The following is a 15,667-nucleotide window of genomic DNA, read 5'->3' on the forward strand; positions in this document are numbered from 1 at the left end:
TGTGCGCCAAAATGAATGAATCATGTGTTGAACCAGGCCACCATGCCACTAAATTTGTCAACACCATTGAGGGGTCACAAATTATTTGTACATTTATGGTGTGCACATTTTTTCGGTTCACATATACAAATTCGTTCTCGCTGGGGGCTCTTATAGCAATGTGGGTGCAGTCAATTGCGCCGATTACATTAGGGAAACCGGACATTGCTGCAAATTGCCTTTTGCTGTTGGCCTGTTCAACAACAGTGTAGGGAAACCTGATGTAGCGACTGGTCATTTGGATTATCCCATCCAAAACAGCTGGCAGTGCAGCACTGAGGGATGGCTGTGATATCCCAGACCTATTCGCACAGGATTTATTATTAATTTCTATTTCCTGAATAGAACAGAAATCTATAAATTGAATTTATATCAATAGACAATAAAAGAAATAGGCATACCTGTCGGATAATTCCCTCTGGAACGAGCCCGTTGCTAGGAAACCCAACGCTGTCAGCACTTTAATGTGTGCCGGCATGGCGTGGTTCCGGTGGGTTGGTCGCTCTAAAATTGGACTCAATTCAGCAATCAGATCCAAGAGCAAGGCTCTAGGTAGTCTGAAATGGCTTATTAGCCAGTCATCATCATGAGCCAGGAAATCTTCCCGATCTCGGAATACCCTCTCCAGTCGGATCCGTCCATTGGCATGGTCTTCGAGAAGTACAAGTGCATCCATTGTGCCTTATTGCGCACGGCTGCCACTGAATGGCTATTTATATGCGCTCTTTCCATTAACCAATCGTTCTCACCTTGTCACAATTGTCTCCAAAATGTGCTTAAGCAAGGTCTGTAGTTTGCTTAAAGTTACGCACATTCCTACGCTAGTCTTTTTTTTTATAAATCCCAATTCTTGCGTAAGAAGTTGCGTACGCACTTCCAAGCCCGGTTTTGTGCGTAAGCAAGCTTTATAAATGAGGCCCCTGCTAGATAAAGTGCTTAAAGTGCATTAAAAACATCAGCCATTTTGCATAATAATTTCACCTGATATAAAAAACAATATGACAAATAAAAGTTGTAAATCCTTGTTATGGAGAAGCTGGAACCAAAATGCTAAACATGCTTGTTATTTAGGTACAAAAATGACTGAAACAATTGATCATTTAATATAACATATATAACATATAACAATATATACAATATATAACATTTAATAGCTGTTGATTTTTTGTCAATCAAGCGATAAAATATCAACTTGTTGTAGCTCTACATATCTAGTTCACAGCTCTTTAATGACCTGATATCAGGGATTATTATTAAAAGTCTTTGTTTATTAGATGTGCTCATGAATAAAATTTGTGTTCACCATATTTCTTTTGAGTCCTGTGGGTTGTGAGGTGGGAAACCAGCACATCCCTTGTGCTGATCAGGTTGGGATATGGGGAGTTTGGAGGCCAGGACCACATCTGTCAGTGGTTTTAATATTTTGGCTGATTGGTGTATACACTAGCAGGATATATGATAGTGTTCTGGCCATCAGTATGGCAACCGTTGTCTGCAGGATTGGACCCACATCTGCCTTTGACTTGTAATAAAGAGTGCTGTAAAACAACACTTACTAACTGGTAGGGGGAAGTGTTTCAGAGCCATCTGAGTTTTAATTCAACACTATGTAGCCTTCCAGCAGTTAACTTGACAATGCAGCAAAGATTTGTGCTTTGTGCGATTATTTGTCCCATAAGCCTTGATCTTACTGGATTAGCTTGCTTTAGCCTGCTGTGACATAATGAGCCCCTTCTGACACATGCTGTAGATTGAATTTAATAATTATTAAACCCGTATTAGAAACCCTACTTTTAATCTAAATATCTAACACCATAGGACTGGGTAATTGCATCAAAACTAATTTTTACATAACAACATTAGCATTTATTTTGAGTTGTGTTGGTGCCCACAAACACAACTCCAGTGTCCATTTTCAGCTGTAACTGTAACATTTAAAGATATGTAGTTAAACACAGTGGTCGGACCTCTGACGTCCTTGCGATTGTTGTGGCCATGCATTTCCCATTTTTCACTGAGTTTCCTCAAATGTGTGAAACAGCACTTCTCTGAGTTGAAATTGCTGTCAGTGAGTTTGGTCAAATACAGGATTGCAGCCTTATCAGCATCTACTGAAAGAAAGGAAGGTGAAGTTAGCATCCTTTGATTAAAAGATGGTTATGTATCAAACAGTTAGATGTGGTCACTGTTACACTCTGGCCTCACAACAAACACCATTTAAATAAAAAATAAATACTGGGAGGGATACCTTTGTTTGTGTTACTAAGGATACCAGCTCTGGTGTTTTTGTAAGATTAACTAGCAGCAATGTGTTTTGTCAACAGACAAAATGGTCATCACAGGGACATAGTGAGATGTTAAATACGACATGGATACTCCATCTCTATGAAAGAAAGGAGAATGGATTTCAGTGTGAAACTAGTATAATGTTCCTGAGAGTTTTTCACATTCCTAACTGACTGAATCAGCCATAACTGGTGCTTCATCTATTCTGTTGTGTGTATTTTAGGCATTGCAGGTGGTCAAAGCAAGCACAAAATACTGATGTGTGATTGGTCCTCTCTGAGGTGTGTAGTTTGTTCCATTAATTCAAGATGTTGACTATCATATTGGGGCAATGATGTCATGCAATTCAATGTTAAATGAAATGAGCAAACCAGCGAAAGTTTATGGCATAACAATGTCATTTAGTTACTGATTAACTGTATGAGTTAATACTTAACAGTATATAATTGTAGTTGTGCAGGCCACAAAGCATTGCAGCAGGACTTTGAAGCAATTAAAGTTAAACTTTAACCTAAATAATAAATAATGCAATTCCATGCATTCATATACTTGTGTTTGTGTGTTTTGGCTCAACGCGCCTGTACTGATACGACCATATCGGGAAGCCACAGGGGTGTCTGTGCCATCGCATCCAACAGTCTCTGTTTCTACCTGTCTGGATTAAAATGCAACCCTGGAGTTTTCAAACTAATACGGGTCAGCAGTCTTTTTAAACGTCTCAATTTTTAGGGTTGGGTTAGGGTTATGAGTATGATTTATAGCTTTTATCTACCATAGAGGAAAGGTTCAAATGAAAATTCTGTAAATCATAATATGAAATTTCAACACCTTTCTAGCATGTTACTTCTTGTATTTTACCTGATGTGAGAAAGGCTTCTCGGGGTAGGGCTGGGCGATATGGCTGAAAAATGTATCATGATATAAGTGTTTCATATCAGTCGATACCGATAATTATTGAATTTTTTAAAACATATTTGAAATAAGGACCAGAAGAAAAAAATAAAAAAAAATAAAAAACACTTATTTTAAATGTAACCTTTCCTCAGTAATGAACAAACGAACACAGGGGAAAAAGAGGTCAACATAACCATGAAAAACAGTCAAATAAATAAATATACTGGTTAATTATAAAATCCAAAGTACTGCCAAACTGGCGAACTGACCTTTCCTAGTCTACTGTATGTTAACACTTAAAATAACGTGTACAGATGTGAAGCCCTGGCTGTATCTGACTGAGCCTTAATGAAAGCTGTTGTCTTGTATTTTTTTTCCTCTGAAAATATTAACCTTATAGTCAAACACAGTTTATTCAGCCTGTGTAGTTGAGGGGACAGGTCAAACTGATGACGCTGATTTACAGGAGAATTCATGTCAAATGGAGGTTAAACCATTAACATAAACTACAGATCACCTGTAAAGCATTTTAATAAATTAATCTATCATAATTAAAACAACTGGAGACTGAAAACAAACTGATATATGGATCTGATCACTTTTTTAATGAATTGACATCATTCCAGACAGGATGTAAGTGTGTCTGTGACTTCTTGTACGGACTGAAGGCTGCTGGAAACTGTCGGGAAACTGTCCGACTTCACCGCGGCTTTTTGTTGCCGCCCCCTGCCTGCTCTCGTCTACTTTCCAGGCGAGGCGCAGTTCATCTCGAACGAGCCTGTTTTCTCCTTTCACTGTTTTGTTATGAGTTGCAGACACGAGGCACGAAGGTGCAACCAAACATCAAACTGCTAGTGTGCATCTCACTCAACAGGTTATTGGAACATTACGTACGTTACAAGCAGTGAGTGAGTGAGTTTGTTCATGCAACCAGACTTGCTTAGCTGGGCCGGGAGCGCCGGGAGAGGCTGAAGCCCTCGCTGGAACTTCATCCCCCAGAATGCCTTGCAGTTCAGGACGGTGATTTTCTTCCTGTTTTATTAGACGTTTTATCGAACGTATTTTCTATTGATATTGATCATGTGTTTTTATCGTGATAGATATCGCTATCGTTTTATTGCTCAGCCCTATCTCGGGGTGCTAGAAGTATCACAGTTGTCATTGTTTAGGTGAAGGAATAGCAAAGGTTCCATTCCCAGTGATCCAGTTTTTCTTTCTAATGGTACAAAACATGCATATTTGACGTTTAATTGAGATCCCAAAATGGCTGGATGAAATTGTTTAGATGTTACTGAGTGACGATAATAACATTATGTAAGCATGAAAAACACGGACATCAGTATCAATCACTCATCCTGCTTACTTCTCCTTACTGAGGAGACTCACTGTCAGGTCGGCTACCTCAGATGCATTTTAAGATTCGTGGCAAACTAAGCTAAACTGTTGGACGACACACAGACCGCTGTCATTTTGGTCTGTTTTTAACATTTGCTTTAAGCCCTGCTACCGTAATGTGCCTGCGTAAACCGCGATTGTAAACCATAATGGACAGAATCAGAGACTGTGGACAGAGCAGATTGAAATATCACTTTTTACCTGCTGAACACGTTTTGATAAAGTATTGGCAAAGGTTTTATTGCACTTACTTACAGTAACAAGTGTAGTTGTTGTCAACTAGGCTAATCTTAAAGTTATATTCCCTTCATCTGCACTGCGGCCTCTCTGCTGTTGTCTGACTTCACTCTGTTGTGTTTGTGTGTGACAAAATTGCCGATACGTCAGAGCTTATTAATACTATGGTCTTGATTAATTTTGCCCGGGGGTGTTTAATACTGCATCTCGGTACTCCTATTTTGCTGGGCCGCTCAGAGATTGCTTCTGGGCAGGATGTGGCCCACAGGCTGCCAGTTGAAATGCCTGCTCTAAAGCGTGAGTGGGCATAGCTGATGGTTTGAGAGATGGATAATTGCATTTATCAGTTTATTTTATTTGCTGTTTTGAGCATTTGCCATATCTTGTTGTATATTTTTATCAGAAAAATATAATTTTTTTATGTTGTGACATATTTCAACCATAGCACCCAGCCATAATGCCAACTGCAGAGAAAAACAACATCAACAAAAGCCAGGCCCAAAACCAAGACAAAAACAGGAGTTTATTGAAGTGGTAGGTGAATCACTGCTAAGCACAGTTCCCTCAAAGCACGAGTTCCTTGGTTTGTGTGACTATTTGTGAAACAAATTAAATTGTGATTTTCAATAGTTATCAGCTCCTCTAAATGTTGTCTTAATTGGTTTTTCACTGAGCAGATTTAAAAGGTAAAACAGATGTTTGGGGCTGTATCAGCTTGATTGACAGGCTGCTCTCATTTGGCCGTGGTTGTTGCCGTTCCCTTTTCCCACTTGATCTGAAAATTTGCACTTTCTCCAGTAACAGTCAACAGTATTGCTTAGAACACAGCATGTAAAAAATGTGAGGCACCAAATTGCTCCATATATATATTTGTCAATAAATCCTTCAAAAACACGCAAACAAAACAAATATGAAGTGCAAAGCGGAATTTCCTTGAAGACATTTTGAAATTTTACATCATCTTTTGTCAGCACAGTTCTTATGAGACATTCTTGAACACAAAGACAATCATCAAGATTTACGTGAGTTGGATTTTCAGAAAAGGGTTATTTCACTGTCCCACATTCCAAGGTTAGAATCCAATGCAAAGCTTGTACTTGACAAGCTGACACTTCTTTCAAAAAGTCCTTCCATCTTTGTGGCTCTTGTAGCCACTCTACCCAGTACGAAGTCTGTTATAATGTTTTGGTGCCCATATTAGGCGCTTTACACGTATGTCACTGTTCTCGCCAATAATCTGGTCCCAGCAGTATTCGGGGGAGAGCAGCCTGCTTGGTTTGTGAAGCCAAAAGTACTTATTCAGATGACTCTCATCATGCCACAGAGCCTCCACGTTGTTTCCTTTGTCCTCCATGATACCCAGAAAGCAGAAATCTGCCAAATTCTTCACATTTTCCGACAAGCCTCCGAAGAGAGCAGCGTGGTAGTAGTAATCTCCAGTTTCCATGAAGGCTTTGGATTTGGGGTTTCTGTCGTAGGTGAATTTGTGCTTTGGTAGTTTGTAAAACCACGCGTGTAGCAAAGCCACAGAATCCCCCAGAGCCTCTGAGCCAAATCTTCCCTTAAACACTTGATCCACATCAAAGCAGAAGACATATCTGCAGTGGTGACGAATCTCTGATTCAATGGCATCTGATATCGTTTTCATCCGCATCATGGAGATGTCCTGCCACCTGGACTGCTTTTCCACCTGGATAACCTTCAGGCTTCGCTGAGGGCCGAGCTTGATATTTGGTACCTTCTCTGGTTGATCTGTGAACACGTAATATGTCACCTGTAACCCCAACATAAAGTGTTGTTCTGCCGAGGTAAGGAAAGTCTTGAGGTAGGTGTCAAGGTACCTTAGGTGGAGACAGAGAGACAAACACTTGCTTTTGCTCATAACTTAAGATGATGACACAAAAACACAAAAAATAAATAACTACATTTAAATAGATAAAAAAAATCCCTATACTATTGTGTTTCTCATTCCATTATTTGAGACCCAAGCCCATCTGTCCCACATTCCTCTAATCCTGAAAGTAATGTATGAAAAACAAGGAATGACGTTTGGGTCGGTAGAGCCATGTGAACACAACTGAGGGGACAGTAAAGTACAGAGTGTAAAAAAGCATCCCTCTTCTTCTACAATCCGTGGAAAATGAAATTGTGTCGTCAAGTTTGTTTTAAATGCTTTTCTCGTCTCATATACTTCATTATTGTTTAATATAAAATTGCTCTTCAATTTTATTCCGAGTAGCAGCAAACAGTCTTGAATCCAACTAAGCTGTAGGAACCCTGGTGTCTTGTTCAGGTGGATTCAGAGAAACAAGAAACAAACCTTCCCACAGCAAACACGGTGAGGGCCACAGATGTCTGGTTTTGGATGTGGTTTTGGTCATAAAGATTGGGGTCAAACATCCCCTCCCAGATGATAGGAGCTTTCCAAGATGTCCGTGTATCAACTCCCTGTCTGGCCCTGAAAAGGAAGATGAAAACAGATATGTGTTAAACAGCCATGTGAGAAGGACATTTACATTGTGTTCACAATCATGAGCAAGTAATGAAACATTAAGTGCCAAAAGGAATTAGAAGTTATATTGTAACTGCCTCCTAAAATATTTACTTTATCTTGTAGTTTCAATCATAATAATGATTAAACTACCATAACATGTGTTTTATTTTGTTAATGTTAATGATTTGATTTGAATTTAGACTTTTTTTGATGTCTGTACTTGAGACAGGCAGGTGTGCTGATGTCTGGTCAGCAGTAAACCATGAATATAACCGTGTGTGTTCAGTGTGAGTCTGAACCGCCAGACCAATGAAGCTGATTTAGTGACACGTAGAGAAATTGTTTCATTTGTTTTGCATCTTCTGATCGGCCTTTACAGAGATCACCAATTAAACTATTTAGAACAAATGTCGGCCGATAATAACAGGTGATTGATTGATTTATAATCCATGCTGGTTCCAGATCTGGCTGCTTAAAGTTGAGATAGCAAGTTAGTTCTGTGTGAAGAGCAGTGGCATTAATCGTAAAAGATAAACACTGCACACTGCTGTCCTACTTGTCATGAAACTATATGTCCTACGAGTAGACAGAAAGGGAAGTACCAGACTTGATGTGAGTAATTCCATGTAATTGTTGGGTTACTGACAGGCTACAATATAAGCACAGGGTGAGGGAAGAGGACGTTAATCCCTGAGGGAAAATGCAGTTTTTTCACTCTGCTGTTACACACACAGGTTCAAAATACACACACACGTACAAAGAGAACCTATACAGGTGCAGACAGACAGATGTCAGAGTGAGGGGGCTGTCTATGGACAGGTGCCCTGAATAGTTGAGGGTTTGGTGCCTTGGTCAAGGGCACATTGTCAGTGCCCAGAAGGAGAAGTGGCCTCTCCAGCTACCAGTCGACACTATATTTAGCTCACGTGCAGACTTGAATCGGTGACCCTCTGGCTCTCTGAGCTACTGCTGCTCCAAAGTGGGTGAAGTGCAAACACTCAAACTATGGTGGCTCCAAATAAACCACCCACTGTATTTGTGGATTCATTTCATTCCAATGCTGTGTATCAGAGAGGAATATAAGAGTTTTGTGAGATCAGGCTGTTCATCATTAAACAAATCTGTCATTGTAACGTCACACAAGCTGAGCAGGCCTTCCTGGAGGCTGGGTTTGACGTGCAGAGCAGGGCAGTTAAGTGGCAAAATATTACCTTTTATAATCTCGTCAGCATTAACTGACCAGACAAAACATTGATTTTAAGAAAGGATTCAGGCATTGATTAGGTTATTTCTCTGCTTCTTAACAGTGCGATCGAGTTTACAGCAAACCTGGGGACAAATCCTAGTTGTCTCAGATTGGTTATTTGTGGTGTCAAAGTTTTTGAGAGCATAAATAGAGAGATGTTGAGATTTGCAAATGATAATCAGTAAGTGTGTGCTCGGAAATCAGCCCTTAAACCTGTCAAACACTGCTGTACAAAAGCAAGTTTGTAATTGTGTAGAATTTATTTGTAGCTGTAGAAAAAAAAAGTTAAAATAAAATGTTTATACAAGTTGTCACCTTGATTATAATTTCTGATACATGCTTTAGCCTCACTGGATTAGTTTCAAGATAATCAAAGGCATAGAAAACATAATGACTTAAAGTTAAAGTAAGACCATCATCACTGTATTTTTATTCTGCTAATGGCAATGATGCCAGCGAGGCATATATTTTAATCATCCTTTCGTAAAAGCAGTTGGGCAGTGTGTTGTTTTTAAATATGCCCTTTAGATAAATCGACTTGATTTCTGAGGTTATGTGACAAAACAAATGTCTCATCTCTTACCTGAAGTTCAGCGTGCGGTCTAAGTTGACACTCCATCTTAGTTTTCCTTCACTGGTCACCAGCAGGTTTTCCGCAGGGACGAGGCTTGCCAAATATCTAACATTAAAAAGTTACCATCATTAACCCAGAATAGAATAATTTTGAAGTGAATCTTTTAAATAAATTGAATTGCCTCGCATCGGTCTTCAAGGGCAATAGTGATGACTTTTGTACTCACCTTAAATATAAGGAGGTGAAGCTGACAACGAGCAACACAAGACAGCAGAAGGTTCCAGCGCTCCTTTCCTTTAGCCCACTGAAGAGATGCCAAATCAAACAAGAACACCTGAGTTAAGCCTGTTTAATATATGGTTATAAATGACTTAGTGTTTGATGTTGTACTGATCATGCAGACAAATGGCCAAGTGTGTATGAGACTGAAGTGGCTGTTAAATGAACATGATAAAAGTGATGAGCATTCTGGTCTTTGGTTTAAATTTACTGTCACTGAAATACTTATACCATTAAACTCCAATCTAGACTTGCTTGCGATTTTTTGGGCCGAGTGTTTGGACGGCCGATTCCGATTTTGGCCGATTCCGATTTAATTTTTTTCAAACCACTTTACAGCACACAAGATATTGCAATATTTTCTATCTTTGCTTTTTGCTTTGCATTTTAACCAAGATACAACCAGCTTTTCCATAATTATCTCAAACAAACAAACAAACAAACAAAAACAGTGACACAGGTTAAGAAACATTTTCCTTTTTGCTCAAATATATATATATATACAGTACAGGCCAAAAGTTTGGACACACCTTCTCATTCAATGCGTTTTCTTTATTTTCATGACTATTTACATTGTAGATTCTCACTGAAGGCATCAAAACTATGAATGAACACATGTGGAGTTATGTACTTAACAAAAAAAGGTGAAATAACTGAGAACATGTTTTATATTCTAGTTTCTTCAAAATAGCCACCCTTTGCTCTGATTACTGCTTTGCACCCTCTTGGCATTCGGTCCAGCTCACCGCAAACCATCTCGATTGGGTTCAGGTCCGGTGACTGTGGAGGCCAGGTCATCTGCCGCAGCACTCCATCACTCTCCTTCTTGGTCAAATAGCCCTTACACAGCCTGGAGGTGTGTTTGGGGTCATTGTCCTGTTGAAAAATAAATGATGGTCCAACTAAACGCAAACCGGATGGGATGGCATGTCGCTGCAGGATGCTGTGGTAGCCATGCTGGTTCAGTGTGCCTTCAATTTTGAATAAATCCCCAACAGTGTCACCAGCAAAACACCCCCACACCATCACACCTCCTCCTCCATGCTTCACAGTGGGAACCAGGCATGTGGAATCCATCCGTTCACCTTTTCTGCGTCTCACAAAGACACGGCGGTTGGAACCAAAGATCTCAAATTTGGACTCATCAGACCAAAGCACAGATTTCCACTGGTCTAATGTCCATTCCTTGTGTTTCTTGGCCCAAACAAATCTCTTCTGCTTGTTGCCTCTCCTTAGCAGTGGTTTCCTAGCAGCTATTTGACCATGAAGGCCTGATTCGCGCAGTCTCCTCTTAACAGTTGTTCTAGAGATGGGTCTGCTGCTAGAACTCTGTGTGGCATTCATCTGGTCTCTGATCTGAGCTGCTGTTAACTTGCGATTTCTGAGGCTGGTGACTCGGATGAACTTATCCTCAGAAGCAGAGGTGACTCTTGGTCTTCCTTTCCTGCGTCGGTCCTCATGTGTGCCAGTTTCGTTGTAGCGCTTGATGGTTTTTGCGACTCCACTTGGGGACACATTTAAAGTTTTTGCAATTTTCCGGACTGACTGACCTTCATTTCTTAAAGTAATGATGGCCACTTGTTTTTCTTTAGTTAGCTGATTGGTTCTTGCCATAATATGAATTTTAACAGTTGTCCAATAGGGCTGTCGGCTGTGTATTAACCTGACTTCTGCACAACACAACTGATGGTCCCAACCCCATTGATAAAGCAAGAAATTCCACTAATTAACCCTGATAAGGCACACCTGTGAAGTGGAAACCATTTCAGGTGACTACCTCTTGAAGCTCATGGAGAGAATGCCAAGAGTGTGCAAAGCAGTAATCAGAGCAAAGGGTGGCTATTTTGAAGAAACTAGAATATAAAACATGTTTTCAGTTATTTCACCTTTTTTTGTTAAGTACATAACTCCACATGTGTTCATTCATAGTTTTGATGCCTTCAGTGAGAATCTACAATGTAAATAGTCATGAAAATAAAGAAAACGCATTGAATGAGAAGGTGTGTCCAAACTTTTGGCCTGTACTGTATGTATATATACAGTACAGGCCAAAAGTTTGGACACACCTTCTCATTCAATGCGTTTTCTTTATTTTCATGACTATTTACATTGTAGATTCTCACTGAAGGCATCAAAACTATGAATGAACACATGTGGAGTTATGTACTTAACAAAAAAAGGTGAAATAACTGAAAACATGTTTTATGTTCTAGTTTCTTCAAAATAGCCACCCTTTGCTCTGATTACTGCTTTGCACACTCTTGGCATTCTCTCGATGAGCTTCAAGAGGTAGTCACCTGAAATGGTTTCCACTTCACAGGTGTGCCTTATCAGGGTTAATTAGTGGAATTTCTTGCTTTATCAATGGGGTTGGGACCATCAGTTGTGTTGTGCAGAAGTCAGGTTAATACACAGCCGACAGCCCTATTGGACAACTGTTAAAATTCATATTATGGCAAGAACCAATCAGCTAACTAAAGAAAAACGAGTGGCCATCATTACTTTAAGAAATGAAGGTCAGTCAGTCCAGAAAATTGCAAAAACTTTAAATGTGTCCCCAAGTGGAGTCGCAAAAACCATCAAGCGCTACAACGAAACTGGCACACATGAGGACCGACCCAGGAAAGGAAGACCAAGAGTAACCTCTGCTTCTGAGGATAAGTTCATCTGAGTCACCAGCCTCAGAAATCGCAAGTTAACAGCAGCTCAGATCAGAGACCAGATGAATGCCACACAGAGTTCTAGCAGCAGACCCATCTCTAGAACAACTGTTAAGAGGAGACTGCGCCAATCAGGCCTTCATGGTCAAATAGCTGCTAGGAAACCACTGCTAAGGAGAGGCAACAAGCAGAAGAGATTTGTTTGGGCCAAGAAACACAAGGAATGGACATTAGACCAGTGGAAATCTGTGCTTTGGTCTGATGAGTCCAAATTTGAGATCTTTGGTTCCAACCGCCGTGTCTTTGTGAGACGCAGAAAAGGTGAACGGATGGATTCCACATGCCTGGTTCCCACTGTGAAGCATGGAGGAGGAGGTGTGATGGTGTGGGGGTGTTTTGCTGGTGACACTGTTGGGGATTTATTCAAAATTGAAGGCACACTGAACCAGCATGGCTACCACAGCATCCTGCAGCGACATGCCATCCCATCCGGTTTGCGTTTAGTTGGACGATCATTTATTTTTCAACAGGACAATGACCCCAAACACACCTCCAGGCTGTGTAAGGGCTATTTGACCAAGAAGGAGAGTGATGGAGTGCTGCGGCAGATGACCTGGCCTCCACAGTCACCGGACCTGAACCCAATCGAGATGGTTTGGGGTGAGCTGGACCGCAGAGTGAAGGCAAAGGGGCCAACAAGTGCTAAACACCTCTGGGAACTCCTTCAAGACTGTTGGAAAACCATTTCAGGTGACTACCTCTTGAAGCTCATGGAGAGAATGCCAAGAGTGTGCAAAGCAGTAATCAGAGCAAAGGGTGGCTATTTTGAAGAAACTAGAGTATAAAACATGTTTTCAGTTATTTCACCTTTTTTTGTTAAGTACGTAACTCCACATGTGTTCATTCATAGTTTTGATGCCTTCAGTGAGAATCTACAATGTAAATAGTCATGAAAATAAAGAAAACGCATTGAATGAGAAGGTGTGTCCAAACTTTTGGCCTGTACTGTATATATATATATATATATATATATATATATATATATATATATATATATATATATATATATATATACATATATATATATATATATATATATATATATATATATATATATATATATATATATATATGTGTGTGTATATATTCTCCCTGATCTGATTCGCTCTGAACAAACTGCTGCTGAGGGAAAAAAAGAACTCATGGAGCGCTCCGTCTGCACTGCGTTCATGGGCCCACAAAAACCTCAGGGTTTGAGAGAAAAGACCCGGCATGATACAAAGTGACAAACAGGCGTTTCAAAGGAAAAGGGAAAAATATCAATAGTTGTCCATCAACTACCGCCACCCATATACTCTCATTTTGTTACCAATGGATACAAGCATTTAAAACTTCTAGAAAAATGCTGCACAATCCACAGACCTGGTAGTTGTACATATTACCACAGGGAAATAAAATAAAACACAAACAAATAGGATGAGTTCATCAGGTTTTGGTGAAATGTTTTTTTTTTCTTAACTGTCTTACCTACGTTTACACGTACCAGTATTCAACATTTGTTCATGAATTGCTAAAATATTACATCACCGGATTAAAAAAGCAAACTTTACAAGATGAGAGACAGGTTACCTCACTGCTGTGAAAAACTGCCCCTTCATTTTTCCACCAAACACTCACAGAGGTGAAGTTATCTGTTTGTTGGTGTATAAAACGGCACCTCGAAGGAAAACAAACATTCAGTTTACACTGTAGTGAAACCAGTTATGCCACAGAACCCCACCAGTGTCCGTTACTCTGTGTCCTTAAGTCATTATGACTGACACAGAATTAAAAAACAAATAAGGGCAGTGTTAGGGGTCACTCCCTCTTTCCCTTATTCATTACTGCTAACATAATTCACACTCAATAGTCATCACTTCATTTTGTGTCAATACTGGCAGGTATGGGGTTGCAATATTATAATTTTTGTGTTAGTAAAATATGTCATGCATGCATGTCAGAATTCTGCAGCTCGAATGAAATGGCGGAGAGTAAATATAATGCAGTCTGTGCCATTACTTAATCAAAATGCGAACTGGGTACCATCTGAAAAACAAACGGACTTTAACTTTCAATCTGGCAAAGTGTTAATAAAATGGATGATAATAGAAAAAAAACATTACTTTGATTTAGCCTGTGAGTGTTTACACTGGTAGAAACGTCTCCTACTAAAAGTGCGCTATCCACCTTGTTTAATGATTTAACAGGTAGATTTTTTTTATTTTTCATTCCCAAAGAACTTAAAAGCAAAATTGATGGGGAATAAATAACTCTATTACAGTAAAGTACATGGATAAAAATCACAGTATTATCAGGACAGTATATCTAAAAGAAAATAACGTTACAGATGAACTGCAAATTATTTATTAAACACTGAAAGCAAGCCACAATTTTCCCGACAAAGATATTGCTGATGACTTACCCCTTGTTGTTTTTGTTGTTGTTGTCAGGTAGAAGTCCACAACATGACCAGAACATTAGCTGGACTATTGTTCCCCAGGAAACTCTGTTCCAAATGGCCACATTTGTTGTACTGCTGCTGAGCACTCCCTCTGTGTATAAGGCTGATGTTATCAGGGAGGGGTCAAACAGAGGGCACATAATTTTCATATTGATGAGGAAGTCCTCACTTTGTAACACTGTGTTACATTGTGCTGTAATCCAAGGAGGAGGTGATTGACCATCATCCCTGACCAGATTGATTGTGAAGCAGGGGCTCATTCAGCTGACGGGAATGTGCCCTGTATCTATGTATTCCCTAGTCAGTTGTGATGTGATAACAAAAGTAACGTTGTAATGAGTTGTTGTTGTTTTGGAGTAATTGTAATATTAATACTGAAATTGTATTAGTAATTAGTTACACGACGGGAAGTTGCGGGAAAAAGTAATGTTATTACTGTAATGCATTACTAGTAAAGCATTACTGCCCAACCCTGATTACTACTGACTCAGTACGTTTACATGCACAGCGTAATCGAACTATGCTCAAAATTCGATTTTGGCGTCTAATCGGACTTCTGTCCTTGTCCCAGTTTACATGCAGCTGAGAAAATCCAATTACTGACGGGAACGTGTCCTCCTCCTCAACACTAGGTGGCGATATGAGTCGTTTCAGCGGGTTAATACGGCCCCCTTTCCGGTTGACCTGTTACGTCACTTAATAATAAACAACTGGAGTCAGGCGGCAGACCGGCATTTTCGAACAGCAAGATGGATAATCGTACAGCTTTGTTCATCTGGTACGTAATGTACACATTACTGATTGTGCAGATAAGGTGTACGCTATCCCTCGTGGTCATGGTGATTTCGAGAGGCAGACAAGAACGCCGTATGCTGTTGGAGGGCTACAACAATAGCATGTCTTGATTAAGGCGTATACATGCCAGAGAAAATCGAATTCCAATCGCATTATCTGGGTGTCTTAATCGGAGTTGGAGAACTCCGATATTAGGCGGAGTAATGTGTTTACATGCACTTCAGTTGTCCAGTTATAGTCGGATTAAGGCAATAATTTGTTTTTTTCA

The 15,667-nt window shown here is 39.8% G+C and overlaps 1 protein-coding gene and 1 long non-coding RNA gene across 3 annotated transcripts in view; one reads left to right on the forward strand and one right to left on the reverse strand.

The window, feature by feature from the left end:
* The window catches only part of LOC117259097 (uncharacterized), a 50,168-nt gene that overhangs the window by 16,795 nt on the left and 17,706 nt on the right, over positions 1 to 15,667 (forward strand). The window lies entirely within an intron of this gene.
* On the reverse strand, positions 5,357 to 14,756 carry LOC117259076 (N-acetyllactosaminide alpha-1,3-galactosyltransferase-like). Of its 2 annotated transcripts, XM_033630290.2 has the most exons (6): positions 14,566 to 14,752; positions 13,734 to 13,821; positions 9,392 to 9,469; positions 9,175 to 9,270; positions 7,172 to 7,309; positions 5,357 to 6,692 (listed from the first exon to the last, which is right to left on the reverse strand). In XM_033630290.2, the coding sequence occupies exons 2-6, from the start codon at positions 13,760 to 13,762 to the stop codon at positions 6,008 to 6,010; spliced, it is 1,026 nt and encodes a 341-aa protein (XP_033486181.2). In that variant the 5' UTR covers positions 13,763 to 13,821; positions 14,566 to 14,752; the 3' UTR covers positions 5,357 to 6,007. The 2 variants fall into 2 exon arrangements, with proteins under 2 accessions (XP_033486181.2, XP_078029646.1); XM_078173520.1 differs by lacking the exon at positions 9,175 to 9,270 and having other exon boundaries at positions 14,566 to 14,756.

Source organism: Epinephelus lanceolatus, chromosome 2, assembly GCF_041903045.1.
Source record: "Epinephelus lanceolatus isolate andai-2023 chromosome 2, ASM4190304v1, whole genome shotgun sequence".
NCBI classification, from domain to species: domain Eukaryota; kingdom Metazoa; phylum Chordata; class Actinopteri; order Perciformes; family Serranidae; genus Epinephelus; species Epinephelus lanceolatus.